The sequence below is a fragment of the Pleurodeles waltl genome, chromosome 3_2 (genome assembly GCF_031143425.1).
Source record: "Pleurodeles waltl isolate 20211129_DDA chromosome 3_2, aPleWal1.hap1.20221129, whole genome shotgun sequence".
In the NCBI taxonomy this organism is placed as follows: Eukaryota; Metazoa; Chordata; class Amphibia; order Caudata; family Salamandridae; genus Pleurodeles; species Pleurodeles waltl.
The window spans coordinates 131,249,331-131,267,056 of NC_090441.1; the positions used below are offsets into that span (position 1 = coordinate 131,249,331).

General features: G+C 44.8%; 1 protein-coding gene across 2 annotated transcripts in view; it reads left to right on the forward strand.

The window, feature by feature from the left end:
- Nucleotides 1–17,726, forward strand: part of KIAA0753 (KIAA0753 ortholog) — a 214,566-nt gene that overhangs the window by 170,524 nt on the left and 26,316 nt on the right. For both annotated transcript variants that reach the window (XM_069226993.1, XM_069226992.1), the window contains exons 14-15: nt 13,195–13,276; nt 13,372–13,486. In XM_069226993.1, the coding sequence (XP_069083094.1) occupies nt 13,195–13,276; nt 13,372–13,486 (197 nt within the window). The remainder of the gene's footprint in view (nt 1–13,194; nt 13,277–13,371; nt 13,487–17,726) is intronic.

Below are 17,726 nucleotides of genomic sequence, written 5' to 3' on the forward strand. Positions count from 1 at the left end.
AACAACAATGTGGCAGGGATGGGGCAAGCAGCAATCACAATGTGGTAGGAACGGGGCAAGCAACATGTCGCGGGAGGAATGGGACAAGCAACACCAACAACGCGGGAGGGACGGGCCAGGCCAGGCCAGGCCAGGCCAGGCCAGGCCAGGCCACAGCAACGCGGGAGGGACGGGCCAGGCCAGGCCAGGCCACAGCAACGCGGGAGGGACGGGCCAGGCCACAGCAACGCGGGAGGGACGGGCCAGGCCACAGCAACGCGGGAGGGACGGGCCAGGCCACAGCAACGCGGGAGGGACGGGCCAGGCCACAGCAACGCGGGAGGGACGGGCCAGGCCAGGCCACAGCAACGCGGGAGGGACGGGCCAGGCCAGGCCACAGCAACGCGGGAGGGACGGGCCAGGCCAGGCCACAGCAACGCGGGAGGGACGGGCCAGGCCAGGCCACAGCAACGCGGGAGGGACGGGCCAGGCCAGGCCACAGCAACGCGGGAGGGACGGGCCAGGCCAGGCCACAGCAACGCGGGAGGGACAGGCCAGGCCAGGCCAGGCCAGGCCAGGCCAGGCCAGGCCAGGCCACAGCAACGCGGGAGGGACGGGCCAGGCCACAGCAACGCGGGAGGGACGGGCCAGGCCACAGCAACGCGGGAGGGACGGGCCAGGCCACAGCAACGCGGGAGGGACGGGCCAGGCCGGGCCAGGCCACAGCAACGCGGGAGGGACGGGCCAGGCCGGGCCGGGCCACAGCAACGCGGGAGGGACGGGCCAGGCCGGGCCGGGCCACAGCAACGCGGGAGGGACGGGCCAGGCCGGGCCGGGCCACAGCAACGCGGGAGGGACGGGCCAGGCCGGGCCACAGCAACGCGGGAGGAACGGGCCAGGCCAGGCCACAGCAACGCGGGAGGAACGGGCCAGGCCAGGCCACAGCAACGCGGGAGGGACGGGCCAGGCCAGGCCACAGCAACGCGGGACGGGACGGGACGGGACGGGCCAGGCCAGGCCAGGCCAGGCCACAGCAACGCGGGAGGGACGGGACGGGCCAGGCCAGGCCACAGCAACACGGGACGGGACGGGACGGGACGGGACGGGACGGGCCGGGCCGGGCCGGGCCGGGCCGGGCCAGGCCAGGCCGGGCCAGGCCAGGCCACAGCAACGCGGGAGGGACGGGACGGGACGGGCCAGGCCAGGCCAGGCCAGGCCACAGCAACGCGGGAGGGCCAGGCCAGGCCAGGCCAGGCCAGGCCAGGCCAGGCCAGGCCAGGCCAGGCCAGGCCAGGCCAGGCCAGGCCAGGCCAGGCCAGGCCAGGCCAGGCCAGGCCAGGCCACAGCAACGCGGGAGGGACAGGACAGGACAGGACAGGACAGGACAGGACAGGACAGGACAGGACAGGACAGGACAGGACAGGACAGGCCACAGCAACGCGGGAGGGACGGGACGGGCCAAGCCACAGCAACGCCCCCACGGGAGGGACGGGCCAAGCCAAGCCACAGCAACGCCCCCACGGGAGGGACGGGCCAAGCCACAGCAACGCCCCCACGGGAGGGACGGGCCAAGCTACACCTACACGGGAGGCACTGCCCAAGCAATAACAACGTGGCAGAGACGGGGCATGCAACAACAACAAAGTGGCAGGAACGAGGCAAGGAGCAGTAACTTGTCAGGTACAGAAGAAACAATACCAATGCAGGAGGGACGGGGGCAAGCAACACCAACACTGGAGGGGCAGGGCAAGTGGCAACATCAACACAGAAGTGATAGGGCAAGCGGCAACACCAACACTGAAGGGATGGGGCAAGCAACACAAATGCGGGAGGGACAGAGCAAGCACTGCCAACAAAGGAGGGTCGAGCCAAGAAACACCAACGAGGGAGGGACGGGCTAAGCAGCAACAACAATGTGGGCAGGGACGGGGCAATGAGCAGCGGCAGCATGGCCGGGACAGAGAAAGCAACACCAGCGCGGGAGGGACGGGGCAATCAACACCACCGCTAGAAGGACGGGGCAAGCAACACCAGTGCTGGAGGGATGGGGCAAGTAACACCACCAATACAAGAGGGATGGGTCAAGCAGCAACACCAATGTGGGAGGGACAGAGCAAGCAACCCCAGTACAGGAGAGATGGGGCAAGCAGGAACAACAAGGTGGCGGGCACTTGACAAGCAGCAACAACGTGACCGGGACTTGACAACAAGCAACAACAGTGTGGCAGGGACGGGGTAAGCAACACTGACGCTGGAGGGATGGAGCAACCAACAGCAACGCAGGAGGGTGGAGCAAGCAACATCAAAGTGGGAGGGACAGAGCCAGTAACACCAACGTGGGAGGGACAGGGCAAGCAGCAACAACAAAGCCGCAAGGATGGGGCTTGCAGCAAGAACAACAAAAACATGGGAGGAACGGACCAAGCAACAACTTTGCAGTAAGGAAAAAGGAGGATGAAGATGAAGAGATATAAGGGAGAGTAAAAAGATATGAGAGATAGAGAAAACGGACTGGGAAGAGTGGATAAAACAATTAGAAAAAGGACAAAATGGTAAGAAGGGTCACAGCAGAGGTATGGAGTAAAGGAATAGAGATGAAAGGGATGAGTAAAGATACACAACTCATGATGATCGATATAGGGGATAATATAATGTAAATAAGAGCCTAGAGACGGAAGCGACAGTGGGGGTGCTCAAAGGTGCAAAGTAATAAGTTCACAAATTGAAAAGGAGTGCTTATATCAATACATCAATCCTTCATATGAGCAATGATAATTCAAATGTTCATCAATGCACAAATAAATATTGATCTTCTGTAGTTCAGACCATCATCCATGAGCCATGGAGCAGTATCAATGTTGAAGTGTATTGCTTTTCTTTACAATGGCACCAGCCCAGCTTTTGATTTGCCCATGTGCTTAACATTGTTATAGTGTTGATAGGATTGCCCGGAACAAATCAAAATGATTTGGAAACAATGTGTTTTCCCGAAGTGGAATCTGAGCACCAAATGTCTGCACCGAAAACGACTTGTTTAAAATATTTCCTATTTTTATAAATTGGTGTTGGATTTTTATTTTGTGTTGTGTCTTATTTCATGTGTTGGTGTTTTTAAATGCTTTACACACCTGTCTACTAAGGTGACCCTGCCTGCTCGTTGCCAGCTACCAAGGATTGAGCAAGGGATTAATTTATTGAAACCTTGACTGGACCTTAAGTTGGGATTGTGACCTTATAATTAGTGGTGGGTACCTACGAACCCCTTAGTAGGGGACCCCTTCCAACAAAAGGCAAGAGAAAAAGGAACAGAAAGGGGAGGTGGTGAGAAAAGGTCTTAGGATGGGAAAGGCAAAGTGGTGGTGGGTGCCAAACAAGTCCTTTTTGGTGTTGAGACTGAAGGAATTCTCGATCTCTCAGATTCCACTTAGGAAAAACACAGTGTTTCCTAATCATTTTGGTTTGTTCTGGGGAATGCCATCAACACTACAACAATAATACACACAATGGCATATCAACCAAAATGAAGTAATTTGTCGGACGAAACACATTGGCTGGGCTGGATGACATTGTAAGGAAAATCAATAAAATTCAACTTTGATATTGCAAAAAAGGCTGGGATGGAGGACATTGTAAAGAAAATCAGTAACATTCAGATTTGATACTGCTACATGGCTCCTCAGGGTTGATGGTCTGAACTACAGGAGATCGATATTTATTTGTCCATTGATGAACATTTGTTTTCTCATGTGTCATATGAAGGATTGATTATTGACTACAAGCACTCCTTGTCAATTTGTAGATGTTGTTGTTGGAATTGGGTGATTTCTGAGCAGCAGAATCAAAAAAGTATGAGATAATGAAGAAAAGGGAGAGAAAGGATGTTGAATAAAAGGGACGAGAGTGATGCTGGAGAAAAAATAGAAATGCAAGGGCTAGATGCAGTGCAGAATGGAAACATCTATGTATAATGGAGAGAGCTTAAGGCAAAGAGGAGAAATGCAAGTAGGAGTAGCGAGGACAAGTGAAAAATGGAAAGTAGAGCGACAGAGAAAGCGAGTGAAGTTGTATAAGGAAGAGTGTAGGGATTCCAAAGAATAAGGAAAAGTAGGGAAAACAAACTGATACAGAGGATAGAATAGGGAGAGTAAAGGGGACACGAGCTGCAGGAGAAAAGGGAGAGAGGCGTGGAAGACACCACAAGGAGCGGAAACATTGAAGGATAATGAAGAGGGAGGTTGGAAAGGTGGTTAGATACAAGGTGAGATGGAGGAGTGAAAGGCAGCAAGATAGAGATGTAAAGAGGAGTTGAAGAAGTTGGAGATATTCATTGAATTCTACATGGATATGTGGGACTTAATGGTACAGAGGGACAGAGCTGTCATTACTGCAGATAGGGCAGTGCCACTGGGTCCTTATCTGTCAGATGTGTCTCACTGCACCCCAGTGATGTCTGTCTGTTATTACCCAACCAGTCAGGAAGGGGGCCCATTTTTCCATACTTCTATACATACATACTTCCATTCCATACATAGCACTCTTCTCTTGCTGTGCCAGTTGGCGTTTAAGCAGTATGTTAATCATGCTAGAATGAATTATTGTAGGTAATGTTGTATTTAGATTATCTTTATCAGACCTCTTGGTAGAATAATTAAGATGAAAATGTTATCCTTTTACTCTGGCAAAACCACACCCAGAAACTGCAAGGGGATATTTGCAGTGGAGAACACTGCATTTGCCCGAGATGAATAGGTTAAATTATTTAATGAAATTGACCCATTGAATGTAATTAACCCTGTCTGGTGGAAGATGGTGCCTTTTGTATACTGTAAAAGCAGCAACCTTAGATGTGGTCTTACCATATGGAACAAATCAGGCTGCTCACTACACACAGGGACAGGTCAGTGGGGACAGTTGAATGCAAATATGCATTCTCTGGAGTTAAATTCTTTTATTACTAGGCATGTGTAATGTAAAATATGGTTTGGGACTTCCTGGTTGCTAATGTTACATATGATTTGGAACTTCCTGGTTGCTAGTTAGTGTCTGTTAGTCTTTTCAGCTTCATACCCAGTTTGGTGCATGATTGTGAAATAGATTAACTTTAGGATTGTTAAGTAGTCAAAACAAAATGACACACTGTTTGATTTTGTAAATCGTGACTGTTTAAGGATCGTTTTACATTGATTAGCTGGTAGGTAAGAATAGCTAAATATAGTTTTGTCCAAGCGCACAGCCTTTTTTTGTTTGTGTGTGTGTGTGTACTCTCCTCGTTTAGTGAGCAGGCGGTCCCATTATATGTGTTGCCGTGGATCTACAATGCACGCAAGTTTGCATAAGAGTTGGGTGTGCCCATATTTTCTACGATATATCAGTCACTTGTGTCTTAAGATCAGTGGTCTCCAAACTTTTTAATGCCGCCCCCTTCCCCAGTTGAAAAATATGAAATCAATGGTCCCCCCCCCCCACAGAATGTTTCCCAATTATTTTATAAAGATGGCAATGTTTAAATATGTCTAGACCTATTTAAACATTGCAGTTAAGTACCGTCACCTTTTTAAAAATGCAATAACATGCTTCTGCTTAAAACAAAGGCCTGTTATCTGTATAATGCTGCTTTTGGGTAGAGTCTGGCACCCCCCTGGGATCACTTGAGGCCCCCCTGGTGGGACCGCCCCCCAGTTTGAAGACCTCTGGTTTAGACTGACAGTTTTATATATATATTTTTTTATTTTGATGACTTAAAAAACCTAAACCTCTTACAAGGTGTTATGTGTTATTGGTACATGGTATATTTTAAGATCACCCCCACAGAATATTGCTGTCAGGTTCCCATCTTGTGTATATGTCTGTTTAATAGTTTTTATTATTGTTAAACTTACTCAAACAATCATTGCAAATGTAGGCGGAAAGCAGTCCACGCCAATATGACCCCTTGATCTCTTTGTGCGTGTTAATTCATACAAGGATTGCTCATAAGAAGCGTTGTTTGATATGTAATTCCAATTCAAACCTAGAAAAGGAGAGAACAGTGTTAGACTGGTATAAATGATATTCATTGTTCTCACTTTCATCTTATGAACCGTGTCATTTGTGCTCCCAGCAAGCAATGGGAATAGGCAGTGAAGCACTGACAAGAGGTGAAGCATATTGAAATAAACCTTTTACTACTATATTGGACAGAAAGCATATAGGTGTCTACATATCCGTTATTTCCCTCACATCTCACTTCTCACCACCTTTAGCTTTACATAGTGTTTTCAAAGTGTTGCAGCGTTGGTGTACCCTCTTGGCATCCCATAAGATATATTTCTTCTTTTGACATGTAACTTAGTGTTGCTATGTGAAGTAAACCAACTTCAATGCTGTTGGCTAGAAAAGTCTACTGGATAAGGTTGAGAGCTCATTTTTTCCTAAATGCCTCCAGTGTAAAATTCAGAAACTGGAAGATCTTGCGTCCCTCACACTGGAGGTCTCCTATACGTTGACAAACGTGCTTATGCTCTCTTTCCAGTTCCAAAGCTCCAGGCGTCATTCAGGCTGGGTGATCTCCTCTGGTGGCCGAGCATCTTGATATGGGTTTGTTATAGCATTTTATTGCTCCACATGCCAGGAATTTATTCTCTTTGATTACCTCTGCAATCTTCTCTCATCCTCCCATTTATAAAGCCAATTGTATATGCTGCTTTTGGTCTCTATCTACTCAGTTTTTTAAAGTGTTTGTTCTACCCTCAGAGATAAACCCTCAGTGCTATCATATAACTGATCATTTGTGCCCTGAAGCCTAGAAATGGCTCCCATTTCCCCTCAAATCTACCAGGTAATGTTAAAATAGGTTCCCTTAATGGAGCCACAGAGTCCCTTGATAGTTGCTCTGCGTATCATTTTTGCTTTTTTGCCAATTCCTCTTTACCTTTGAAGTGTAGGAATTCCAGCCACAATGATTCGACTAACCCTAGATTTGCCTAAGTCTTGTTTCAGCTTCACTAGGCACCCTCTCCCTGTATCTTAACTGAGTATCATTGAACTGTCCTTGTTTTCAGGCAGTACGCCGTTACCACTTCAACGACCACTAGGTATGTACCCAGTCGGCATTCATGAGCCAGTGAACACAGGATTAGCTGCCCCTATTCTGTTCAGACTGCCTTTTCCCCATTGTCTGTATCACAGAACCGTTTGTTCATATCCTCAGTGCCTTTCCAAGTGTCCACTCCTCACTCTGTCTCACACTCCCTCTTCTGCACGCCAGCATCTCTGTCCTTGAGCTGCACTGGATTCCCTGACAAATTGCTGGTAATTTCAGCATACTATGTACTTGTGCTGCCATAAGTGATGAACAGAGGCTTCTCCGCTCACTAAGGAGGGAACCCTGTAGATAGAACTCAATAAAATGTGCCCATATTTGTGGTCTTCGGACACCCACCCATACACATTTTTTAAACCGACAATTGTGGGGCTGATTAGATGTGATGAATTCACCTATAACCCACCACGACTTTGCCCCATCAAAATGTTGGAAAGTAGTTTATTAGTAGAGGTTGGTAGGTACCCACCACTAGGAATGAGCCGCAATCACAATATAGGGTCCAGTCAAGGTCTCAATAAATTAATCCCTTTCTCAACCCTTGGTACCGGGCAACGAGCAGGCAGGCTTAATTTAGGAGACAGGAGACCAATACATTAAATAAGTAAACCACAACACACACTGAAAAGCTCCAATTTATGAAAATAGGAAATATGTTTATCTTTAAATTGACACCAAAACAACAAAAATCCAATGTAGAGAACCAGAGATATGATTTTTTAAAGATTAAATTAAGAAATGTGCTTTCTAGTGCCTAAAAACCAATAACTTCAACCAGGGACATCTGGTCGTGCTTGACTGGGACAAAGTCAAAGTTTCAGGCTGATCGCAATGGAGTGTGGGTCGGATATATTTAGCGGTAGGGCTCGGTCAAAATGTTACCTTCTGACGTGGTCACTTTTTTGGAGCTTTTTCTCTTGTCGGCGGACGAGGCTCCTCATCAGGCCAGCTTTCGATGCAACGGCGGCGGCTTGGCTCAACGTGAGGTCCCAGTCAACTCCTGGTAGTCTCATCAACAGGGAAAAGCTCCGGAGCTTCAGTGGGACAAACGTGAAATTCAGGCCGGGTCCTGGTTCGACGTCTGCGGCTTGACTCTCGTTGACGGCTCAGCCTCCTTATGGAGCTTTTTTTCAAAGTTTCTCCAAGCGTCTTCAGACTTCTGGATCTACTTCTAGAGGTCCTCCCTTGGGTGGCCAGTGGTCCACAACACCAATCCAAGGGGCTAAAAGCTCTGATATGGTCCTTGAGATGTTGGGACTATGTTTCACAGAATGAACCCATCAAATCATTCAAAGTCCAGTTAAAAGTGGTCAATTGGGCTCTTCTCAGTGCAGATGATGCAGGTGAAGCTCTTTTAACCTATGCTTTCAGCAAGTCCACTCCTTTACTTCTGAAAGCCAGGGGAAGTCCTTAGAGCTGTAGTTCCTCAGTGTGCAGCAGGTGTAGCCATCCAGAGAGCAGTCCCTTGGGGTGCAGACCAGGGGTCCAGCAGGGCATTCCTCCTCTTTGTAGTTTTAGGCAGGGATCTGAGTTGCTGGGCAACTCTCACATATTTATGGCAAGCTGTGGGGGCACCCCTGACCAATGGGGTCCAGGGTGCCACCCTTTGGTGTGACTACTTCCTGCGAAGTGTAGCAAAAATCAATCCCAGAAAGCACTATTCTTTAATATTCCAAAATTGAGAAACCTTCTACTGGAGGATAAGATCTGACTAAGCCCTCCCACTGGTGTGGTCAAATGTCTTTAACATGCCCCTTCCAGCTCCTCTGTTCATCTAATTACTTGGGCTTCCATGTGGCTGGGATGGCAAGAAGTGGTGGTTTGCCCGTGTCCTGTCCTAACTGTCATTCCTCCTTTGAAGAATATTTTGGCTACCCAAACCTCTTTCTGGGTTTTTTTTTCACTGCAGCTTGCAGAACTCCACCCACCCATGTCTCAACGCAGGCCACTTCCTACCTCATTAGGATAGCTTGGCTCAGCTTGGCAGAGGCTGGCCAATCAGAAGAGCTGCTGGAAGGCTGGATTTTGGCTTGTCAGAAAAACAAGTTCTATAACTTATTTATTTTCTGTGAATCTAACAGTGGCAAGTTGTTGGATTTATTCCAACTATCATTTTAAGTACAAGAATGGCATTTGTAGCTTTTTCCTAGCAATATTTAAACTTTAATAAAGTATTCCCATTATAGCCTATTGAAATAATGTACTACAATGGGGGGGGGGGACGAAATTGGCAGTTTTTCCCTCACCAGGGCATATAAAACATATTTTATAATGTCCCTGCTTATAGTTACAAGGCACCCTACCCCGGGAGAATTTAGGGGTGACTTATATGTAAAAATAAAAATAAGGTAGTTTGAGGCTTTGAAAGTACGTAATTCCAAAGTCGAATCTGCATGAACATTTATTTTTAAAGCAGCCTGCAAAGCAGGGCTTGCTTTTAAGGTGACAGCACGCCACTCAGCAGTGCACACTTAAATTTGCTGGGCCTCTAAACCTACATGCCCTACCAGGGACTTAAAGATAGGTTGTCATGCCAATTATAATTATGCCTAATTTGCATATACCTTTTAAACAGGTCACTGACCCTGGGTCTAGTTAGCAGAGCCCAGGGCACAGTCATTCAGAAGCCACCAGTATTAGTCAGAAAATGGGGTGATGAGGGCAAAAAGGATGACTTTCTCACACCCTTGTTCTGCCTATTTTTCAGAATTATTACCCAGTCAGTGCTGCCCATCCATCCTGACATCTCTTCACTGTGAGTGGCTGTTGAGATGGTGAATCTAATGTAATCTGTTGATGTGGTTTTCATTTGCTCATATCTCCCAGGCATGATAAGAGGCATTTGAAGTATCTTCAGATCCACACTTCACGTCATCCTCTCAGCTGAGGAGATGCCATCGTTGAGACACAAGAGGAAAAGAAACAGGACAGAAACACAAATTCATGACTAATTCTCCAATCCCAATCTCATAAAAAGTCCATTATTAAACATTGGTGCACCTTCAATAGTGGAAGTAGAACCTACATGATACCAATCTAAGGGATTCCCTTACCAGACATTTGGTTGCAAAGCATAAAGCTATCCAACATGCTCTGTGGGATCTCTCTAGGGTAGAGAGACAATGCTTCTGTAGCTCATGGTGGGAAATGCAGACACACCACACCTTCTTCAGACCTTGGTCTGTGAACTGCTTGGTAACAAAAGCTCAGTGACAAATTGCAACACTGGGCTTCTAGCCTATCCAGCCATATTGTCAGATGGGCTGAATTACTTGGGGGTGATTATCAGGAAAGCTAAAACACAAAAGCCGAATTATGCATGCATGCTGAACACAAAGCTGTTTAGATCTTTCCTTTCATATTTATGATAAAATAAAATGAGTCTAAGTGACACTGCAAATCCTAACAACATTGTAGATCAGGGAGTCCGAGTTCGATGCTTATGGTTATCGGCCCTTTTGTTACTTTTGCTTTGTTTTTCCCTTGAAAAAATAAAAAAGGATGATTGTAGAACTTGTTTACTTTTAGACTTTAATTTAGTCAAATTGGCTATTCATATGAAAACAAAGTACAGAGGCATTAGCCATGCAGCTTTCTTTTGTAAGGAGGTTGTGTTGCTCCGAGCTCCCAGATTAGGCATTCAGTGCTTATTAATTTAGTAATGATGCCTCTCAGACCCACTTCTTTGGAGCCTCCGGGTCTCGCATTGTTCCTTGAACCACATGAGCCATGCACACACTGCGGTCTCATTCTACTGTTAAGTACTTACTATTTTGGCTTTGATTTTTTTGGACAAGATTTACTGTTGGAAGGTAGTATGTGGTAGAACGCCTAATTTTATTAGTACGTCAGTCACAGTAAACATAATGTCATAGCGTTCTCTTAGTTGTAATGGTAACATTATATTTACATTGAGAAAATACGGTGAATGACTTGAGGAAGCCTTCTAGCATAATGGATACCTCCTGGTAGGTATTGTTACTCTGTAGCTAATGTTGTAGTATGTCAGGGCCTGTACCCTGTACATGTTAGAAACAAGGATACAATTAGAAGTATAATCTAAAGGCAGCAGCCAGACCGTCTGATAGCAGAGGCCACAGCCACTCAGTCTGAAGCTGACTTCCTTAGATGAGAGGTGAACAAGCGACTCTTGGAACTGTTCATCTTGGGATTGCATCACTTGGACACTGTGTCAGGCAGTGGTTGGTCTTCATCACAGGCTGCAGTTAGGTAGTCGTTTCAGGTTCGTTATCTATCGGCAGCGTGGTTGGCAGAGGTGGTGTTTGAGGCTCGATAGAGGGAAACAACATAATTCTGATCCTCACTGCTGGAACTCTCCTCTTCACAGCGTAGCCTTAGTGGGACAACCAGGCCCTTGCGCGGGAGGGGACAGCACCTCTTGGATGAGATGACGGGTACAGTGAGAAGTCTGGCAATCCTTGGGTCCTCATGGCACAGGGTTAGCATTGCATAAGGGATGGTTTCACATTTGCACTGATGAGACGGAGATAGATAGGCCTTTGTCTCTGGAGCTGGCAAGGTGACAGCCCGTCTATGTGTAATGAGGAATTGCCTGAATGTGAATGTTTAAGGAAACTGAGAATTCTGAAGTGAACACAGTGAGCAATGCTGGAGGTCAAACAGGATGCTTACTGGCATCATTCAGCTATGTAGTGGTCCCAGTGCCTTCCATGGAGCGACTAACACTCTCAGGCTTACCGTATGACCTTATTCCAGCACATTCTGTAATCAGACAGTGAAACTGACTGCTTCCCTCGGTTAATTGATCACTGCAATAGTAAACTGTAGTGACATTATGAGTAGGGAAGAATTCCACATTACAAGGAGGTAATATTGAAGCCAGGTTGTGGAGGAGGACAGACCCTCCACATCCTCCTCTTTACATCCTACAGATGGAGACCCTTCATATGACATATGACTGAGCCTTTGTGTCAAACATGCTTCCCCGGGTAGAAGTGGATTTTTGGGGGTGGCTTTTTGAGCTGTTTCTGTTTTTAATGGTGACCTGGCTAACGTAGTATCAGTAAAGGAAATCTGATGGCTTCAGACTAGCGACTTCACAAGAAAGAAGGGAGCACTGGTTTGATGCTGGCAGATGTGACAAGATCCAGTCAGGGAACACTGGTGACTTTCTGAGAAGGGTTTTAAAATTGACATCTCTGCAACACATCTGATCAGAACTGATCTACACTAGGATTGAGATGTCTTGTGAAAGCTGGAGAGATATCTCACTGAAGCTAAACATTGGTCTCTGGACCAAAGCGGCGATTGGCAGGTCGGCTCAAATGTCCATTCTCCCTATTTATTGAGTACCATGAGTGGATAATAACATTTGTTATCAACAGTGCTTAGAAACTATAGAAACGTGGTAAAAAGCACTATACAAAAACAGTTTTTATTGTGGCTCTTGTGCTTCAATTTTGAGAAGATGGGAAAGCACTTACATTTTTAAACCCAAAGGTTAAAGAGAGCATCTTTTCTCGTTTGTGTAGTACGAGTGTTGATCTTTCAGAGGTGACATTTTCTGCTTTTTTGGGTATATGGGTGGAAATGTTACTGCAGTAATACTACACGGCTGTGTTGAGTTGATCCATGAATTCCTTTCTGAAGTACATCTGCACTCTTATTGTGAATATTATCAGTAACAAGCTTTAAACCTAAAAAAACAGTACCACTTTTGTTGTACACCTTAGCAAACTAACTTTTGCGAGTAACAGACAAAAACATGCCGTGCACCTGTCAGGAGATGTGAGCAGTCTTGTTCTGAACATGAGAAGGTACCAGGTCAGACCGACTGTAAGGTGACCTTCGACCCTATAATAACATCATGGGTAGCTGGTGTAATAAGTGCATTGTAATTCAGTGTTTCATCAAGCTCAGAAAAATGTTTCTTTTTTTAATCTTGGACACAATATTACCTGATCTTTTTGCAATGCAATGTACTAGAAAAGCTTAATTGTGGAAAGTGATAGATAATTTTCTCCACTCACTTTATTTTTGGTACATATGATGAGCCCACTAGCTGCTATTGTGTTCGTAATGTCAGATTTCAAGTGATTGTATTGAAAAAGATTGCTTATTACAGAAAAGTGCAATTTGGTTTGTTTTGGTAGCGATCCCAAGACTCCGTTCGGAGAAGGTTTCACCAGATAGTTTACAGTGACCCTCAGTTCTGGGCAAAAGAGGAGAAGGAAGGTGAGTTTGACATTTTTGCCAGCATTTACCTTTTTTACTTTCAGGTAAATAAAACATTTTCTTGTGAATTATAATTTGTATATGTTTGTGTACAGGTAGAGACATTGCACCAGTAGATCGAAAACCTGCTTCCCCGCGGCCTATCCGGATCACCAGAACAGCCGGCCGCAAAGAACCAGAGGTGGATATCATACTAGAAGAACCTCACAAGTAAGTAATCCGAAGTAAAGAACCAGAGATCCGAGTCGATGAAGAGAGGATAAAGCACAAGGGATCTCCGCTGCATAAACTGATAAAATTAGATGTGGTTTACCCATGTACACAATCACAATCGAAGTTTTACGCTGATTCGTAAACAATCCTGACCTATATTTTGTAAATGATTTATGTTGTTGATCACGCCCTAAAGGTAGTAACTTTAGAAACAGACTTGTTTTCCTAACTCTGCATGTGTTCATACAGAAAGTGTGGTTTAAGAATATTTTTTTAATTTTACTTTTTTTTAAATCTTTGCTTCAGTCGCTTTTTTTTTAAACTCTGGCAAACGCAGATTCCGTGCACTCGGTCATGTTTTATTCTTTATGGATTACATGGAATGTATGCAGTCCCAACTTGCTACTGTTCTAGAAGTAAGTGTGACTTACTCTTGAGTCTTGTCACTCCTGAAATTCATCAGTAAGTTGGGAGTATTATAAGGGCACCTCTTGGCTTAGTTTTGTAATTCAGTAGGAGGTTAGGCGCACTGCACGAGTAAGTGGCAGGAAAATATGTGTGAATGGGGCATGTTAGCCTTTAGAAAATGCTTTTATGAGGATTATTCTAATCTACAGTAAAGTGTTTTTTATAAAAACATATGCAAGCAATCCCAAGGAATGCCCTTTCCTAGGCAAGGTAGTGCTTTCCAAAATAGCGGCTGTTAAATAATTTAAGAGTAGTTCATATAAAGGACAAACTCACAGAAGTCCTGTGAACAGTAGGAGCAAATCGTTCCAATTAACATAATGCAAACCGTTCCTCAAGTGAATGAGCACAACCGTCAAAACACCCCAGGTTTATAAACTTTGTGTACTTTCTGCAATAACCATTGTCAGCCACCCGCCTTATCTCATCAACCTTCAGACTAATGTAGAAGCTCCCAAGATGAATGAGTGAATGAGAAAGATCTTTAAAGCACAACTGGTAATTCAAGGGTCGTCCTAGCCCTGAAGGGATCAGGCAATGTGGTTTAGTTTATGTAAATTGTAAAATCCAGGTTTTAAGTTTCTGAAGAAAGGAAAGATGAGTTTTGATCTTCTGATTTTGATAAGTAAATGTTTAGCTGCCAGAAAAGGATAAGGAGCCTCCAAAATAGAGATGCTGGCAGTGAAGGTGAGGTGAGCAGGTTTGCAGAGAATGAGCTTAGTGAGTGATTAGCGTGATAGGACAAGATCATTTTCCTGAGCTACATGGGACCTTTGTTATGAAGGACCCAATGGCATGGAACAAGTTGCTTCAAAATAGAGTGTTTGGCAGTAAGTAGCCGGGGAATATCTGGTTAGATATAGAGGCGCATGGAGGCGCCCCAGAATGAAGCACGCTGCTGTGTTTGGAGCTACTTACTGACAAATTGAGAGACAGGCAGGGAAGATTGGGTAATAAGTTTAGGCGTGGATGAGAACTTGAACAACAGTAAAAGCACAAACAGGACATATGACTCTTGACTAGAAAAGGAGACAGGAGGCATAAATGACTCCTTGAATCTTGATGCTAGTTTTTAAGACTGGTGCGGCACCGAGCTCTAAGAGCCACTAAAAGGACAACCACGGAAGTCAAAGAAAGGCTCTCAAGATTAAGAACGCTGTCTTATCGCTGTTAAACCTCAGGCAGTTACTCAACATCCAGTAGGGAACTGCCATCATGAAAGTTAACTTTCATCCAAGCCAACAGATGAAGAAGAGTTGGATTCTGAAATTGTCCCTTTAACATTATACCCCCTCTCCGACTTCCCCCCCTCTGTGGTCTTATTCAGCAACATGTACCTGAATGCAATGCTTAACGAATGGATGCTACATTAAGACAGCTACTTTTTAATTGACTTAGTTGTTTGTCTATAATAAAAAAAATAGTTTGAATAAGGCTGAATCTTAAGTTTCCTTTTCTCTTTAGGTTCCTTTTTTCCAAGCAAAGCTACAAATTGGCCATATACATTTCATATTATTCAACTCTGTAAACATGAGGACCCAGCAAACCTATCATATCTTATTTGCACAGTACCAAAAGGTGGATAACCTCAGCATCTGCTGACAACTTCCTGCATTGTCTATGTAAATGAAGCTTCCGTGTGTACACTAATGTGAAACCCATCCCTCTAATCCAGAATCCTATTCACTGGAAAATGATGACAGTTCCATTAAGAGCAGCCTCTTGTGATGCAGTGATAATGCATTCCTAGTGTAGAAGGCAGGGTGTCTGTATCACAAACCTTTGCAGCCAAGGTATGCTTTTCTTGTATTCCTTGGCCGTGCATGTATTCTTTGGATGATTCTTTCCTCTAGGCACTGTTTAAATATAGTCTTGAGCAACTGCTGGAGGTCGGGTTCAGGATATCTCTAAAGTTCAGCCTTTTTTCGCTCGTTTGCTAAACTTGTCATGTCAGATTTTATTTTTTTCAAATTGAGACTGAGAGCATTTTTTCATGATCCCTCGATCAAGAGTTTAGTTCAAAAGTTAATCTAATTTAAATGATGCTTTTGTATCCCTGAGCTGGGTGAACTTGAATTCTTTATCTGTCTTTTGGGAGCCTGTAGCTGTCAACTGCAGGAGACTCCAGACACACTATTGCACTTGTTCTGTTGTGGAAATGTCACCTTGCTGGCCCCGCATTTAGTTACTCTAGCAAATGAAGCCTTCCACCATGACCTGGTTAATTTTATGAATTTTCCGCAACTTTACCCATATATGTGGTTCTTAATTGTACCGTAGACTCTGGGCATATACAATCCTGAGCTGCGTTTCAATTTCGTTTTAGCCAGCTTCTTATACTGGCGATCCCTGTCAATAACATTGCAAGCCTGTTATAAATCCCACACATGGTTCTTGCATAATATTTATAGTGTACAAACATAATATTAACCCTTGTTCTACTGTTGATGCCCTATTCCTGATGCATTGCTTGAATTGCGCTGATGGGTGCAGGTGATTGGCACTAACATTCATATTTGGGGGCAAGGCTTAATTTTCATCATTCGATTAGGCCCTGTTGCCCTTGAGGCGAAGATTTCCTTGCTTATCTTCTACTTGGAGAATCATCATTCAACTGAGGCTGGTACCAAGAAGTCCCCCAACTTGGATTGTGACTTTTTTTCACCTGTGCTGCTATTTTGTGTTGACTTCAACAGATTTTTTTCTATTCCTGCTGGTTTTAATTGTAGTTAAAGAAGGTATGTTTGAAATGACCTATGCAGTTTTCATGCAATTTTACTGTTGACATCCCTCCTTTCCAGCTGGTGTTAACCATGGCTTTATTTTTTCCAAAATTTCCAGGTGCCCTTTGATGCACTCTCTTTTCTTGAGACCTGGATAAGGGTGCTTTTTGAGGTGTTGTATCTCACAGCAATCAGTGCTGATGTTGTTATCTAGAAAGAGATTGAGGTCATCCTCTGTCACCAATGGTTATCTCAGTTAGATTTTGTTGATTTTCACTTCTGAACATTCCAGCAATGAAACCCGTACATCCTTTTTAACTAAATGTTTATTTTTTGGGAAAAAGTGGGAGATATCACTTTTTATGTCCTGTCTAGAAACCGATTCGCCAGCCACAGTTGAATGATGATATAATTGATGATTAACTCACAGTATCTTTAGGACAGGGTGATCAGATATTCCAAGTGCACTCTGTTTAGGGCTCATATTAGCAACTTTTTTTTTTTTAAACTGAGTTTTCCATCATGGGTTCTTCACTAATATTCATAAACATAAGAATGTCCCTGCACACATGCAATGCCCTGGAATGAATGAAGCGGAGATAAATCTCTCAAACTATACTAAATAATCCAGATGTAAATGATAGAGGTAGGACACTCTGTCTCTTCAGGGCCGTTGAACTACTTTGGAAAGAAATTGTCTTTACACTGAAAATAGACTTTTAAAGCTTAGAATGACGTGAAGAAAATGTCCCACTAAATGTTTCTTGATGGAAAGACCAGAGCCATTGTTCTAGGATCTTCCCACCTAGAGCAGGACAAACAGCCAGAAGGAATCACTGCCACTCTGATGCATGGTGGGACTGTGGTGGTCCTTGGCTGCCTTAAAGTTTGCAGAGCAGTGTTTCATTTGTGTGAGGTATGTCATGTCCACAAAGACACTACCCATTCCCCTTCTTTTTAATATAAAGAAGAAATAAAAAATGCTTTGAGCGGCTAGGCTGGTGCCATCTTTCAAGTCCATCAGAAGTTTACAGTGGGTTTTGTTT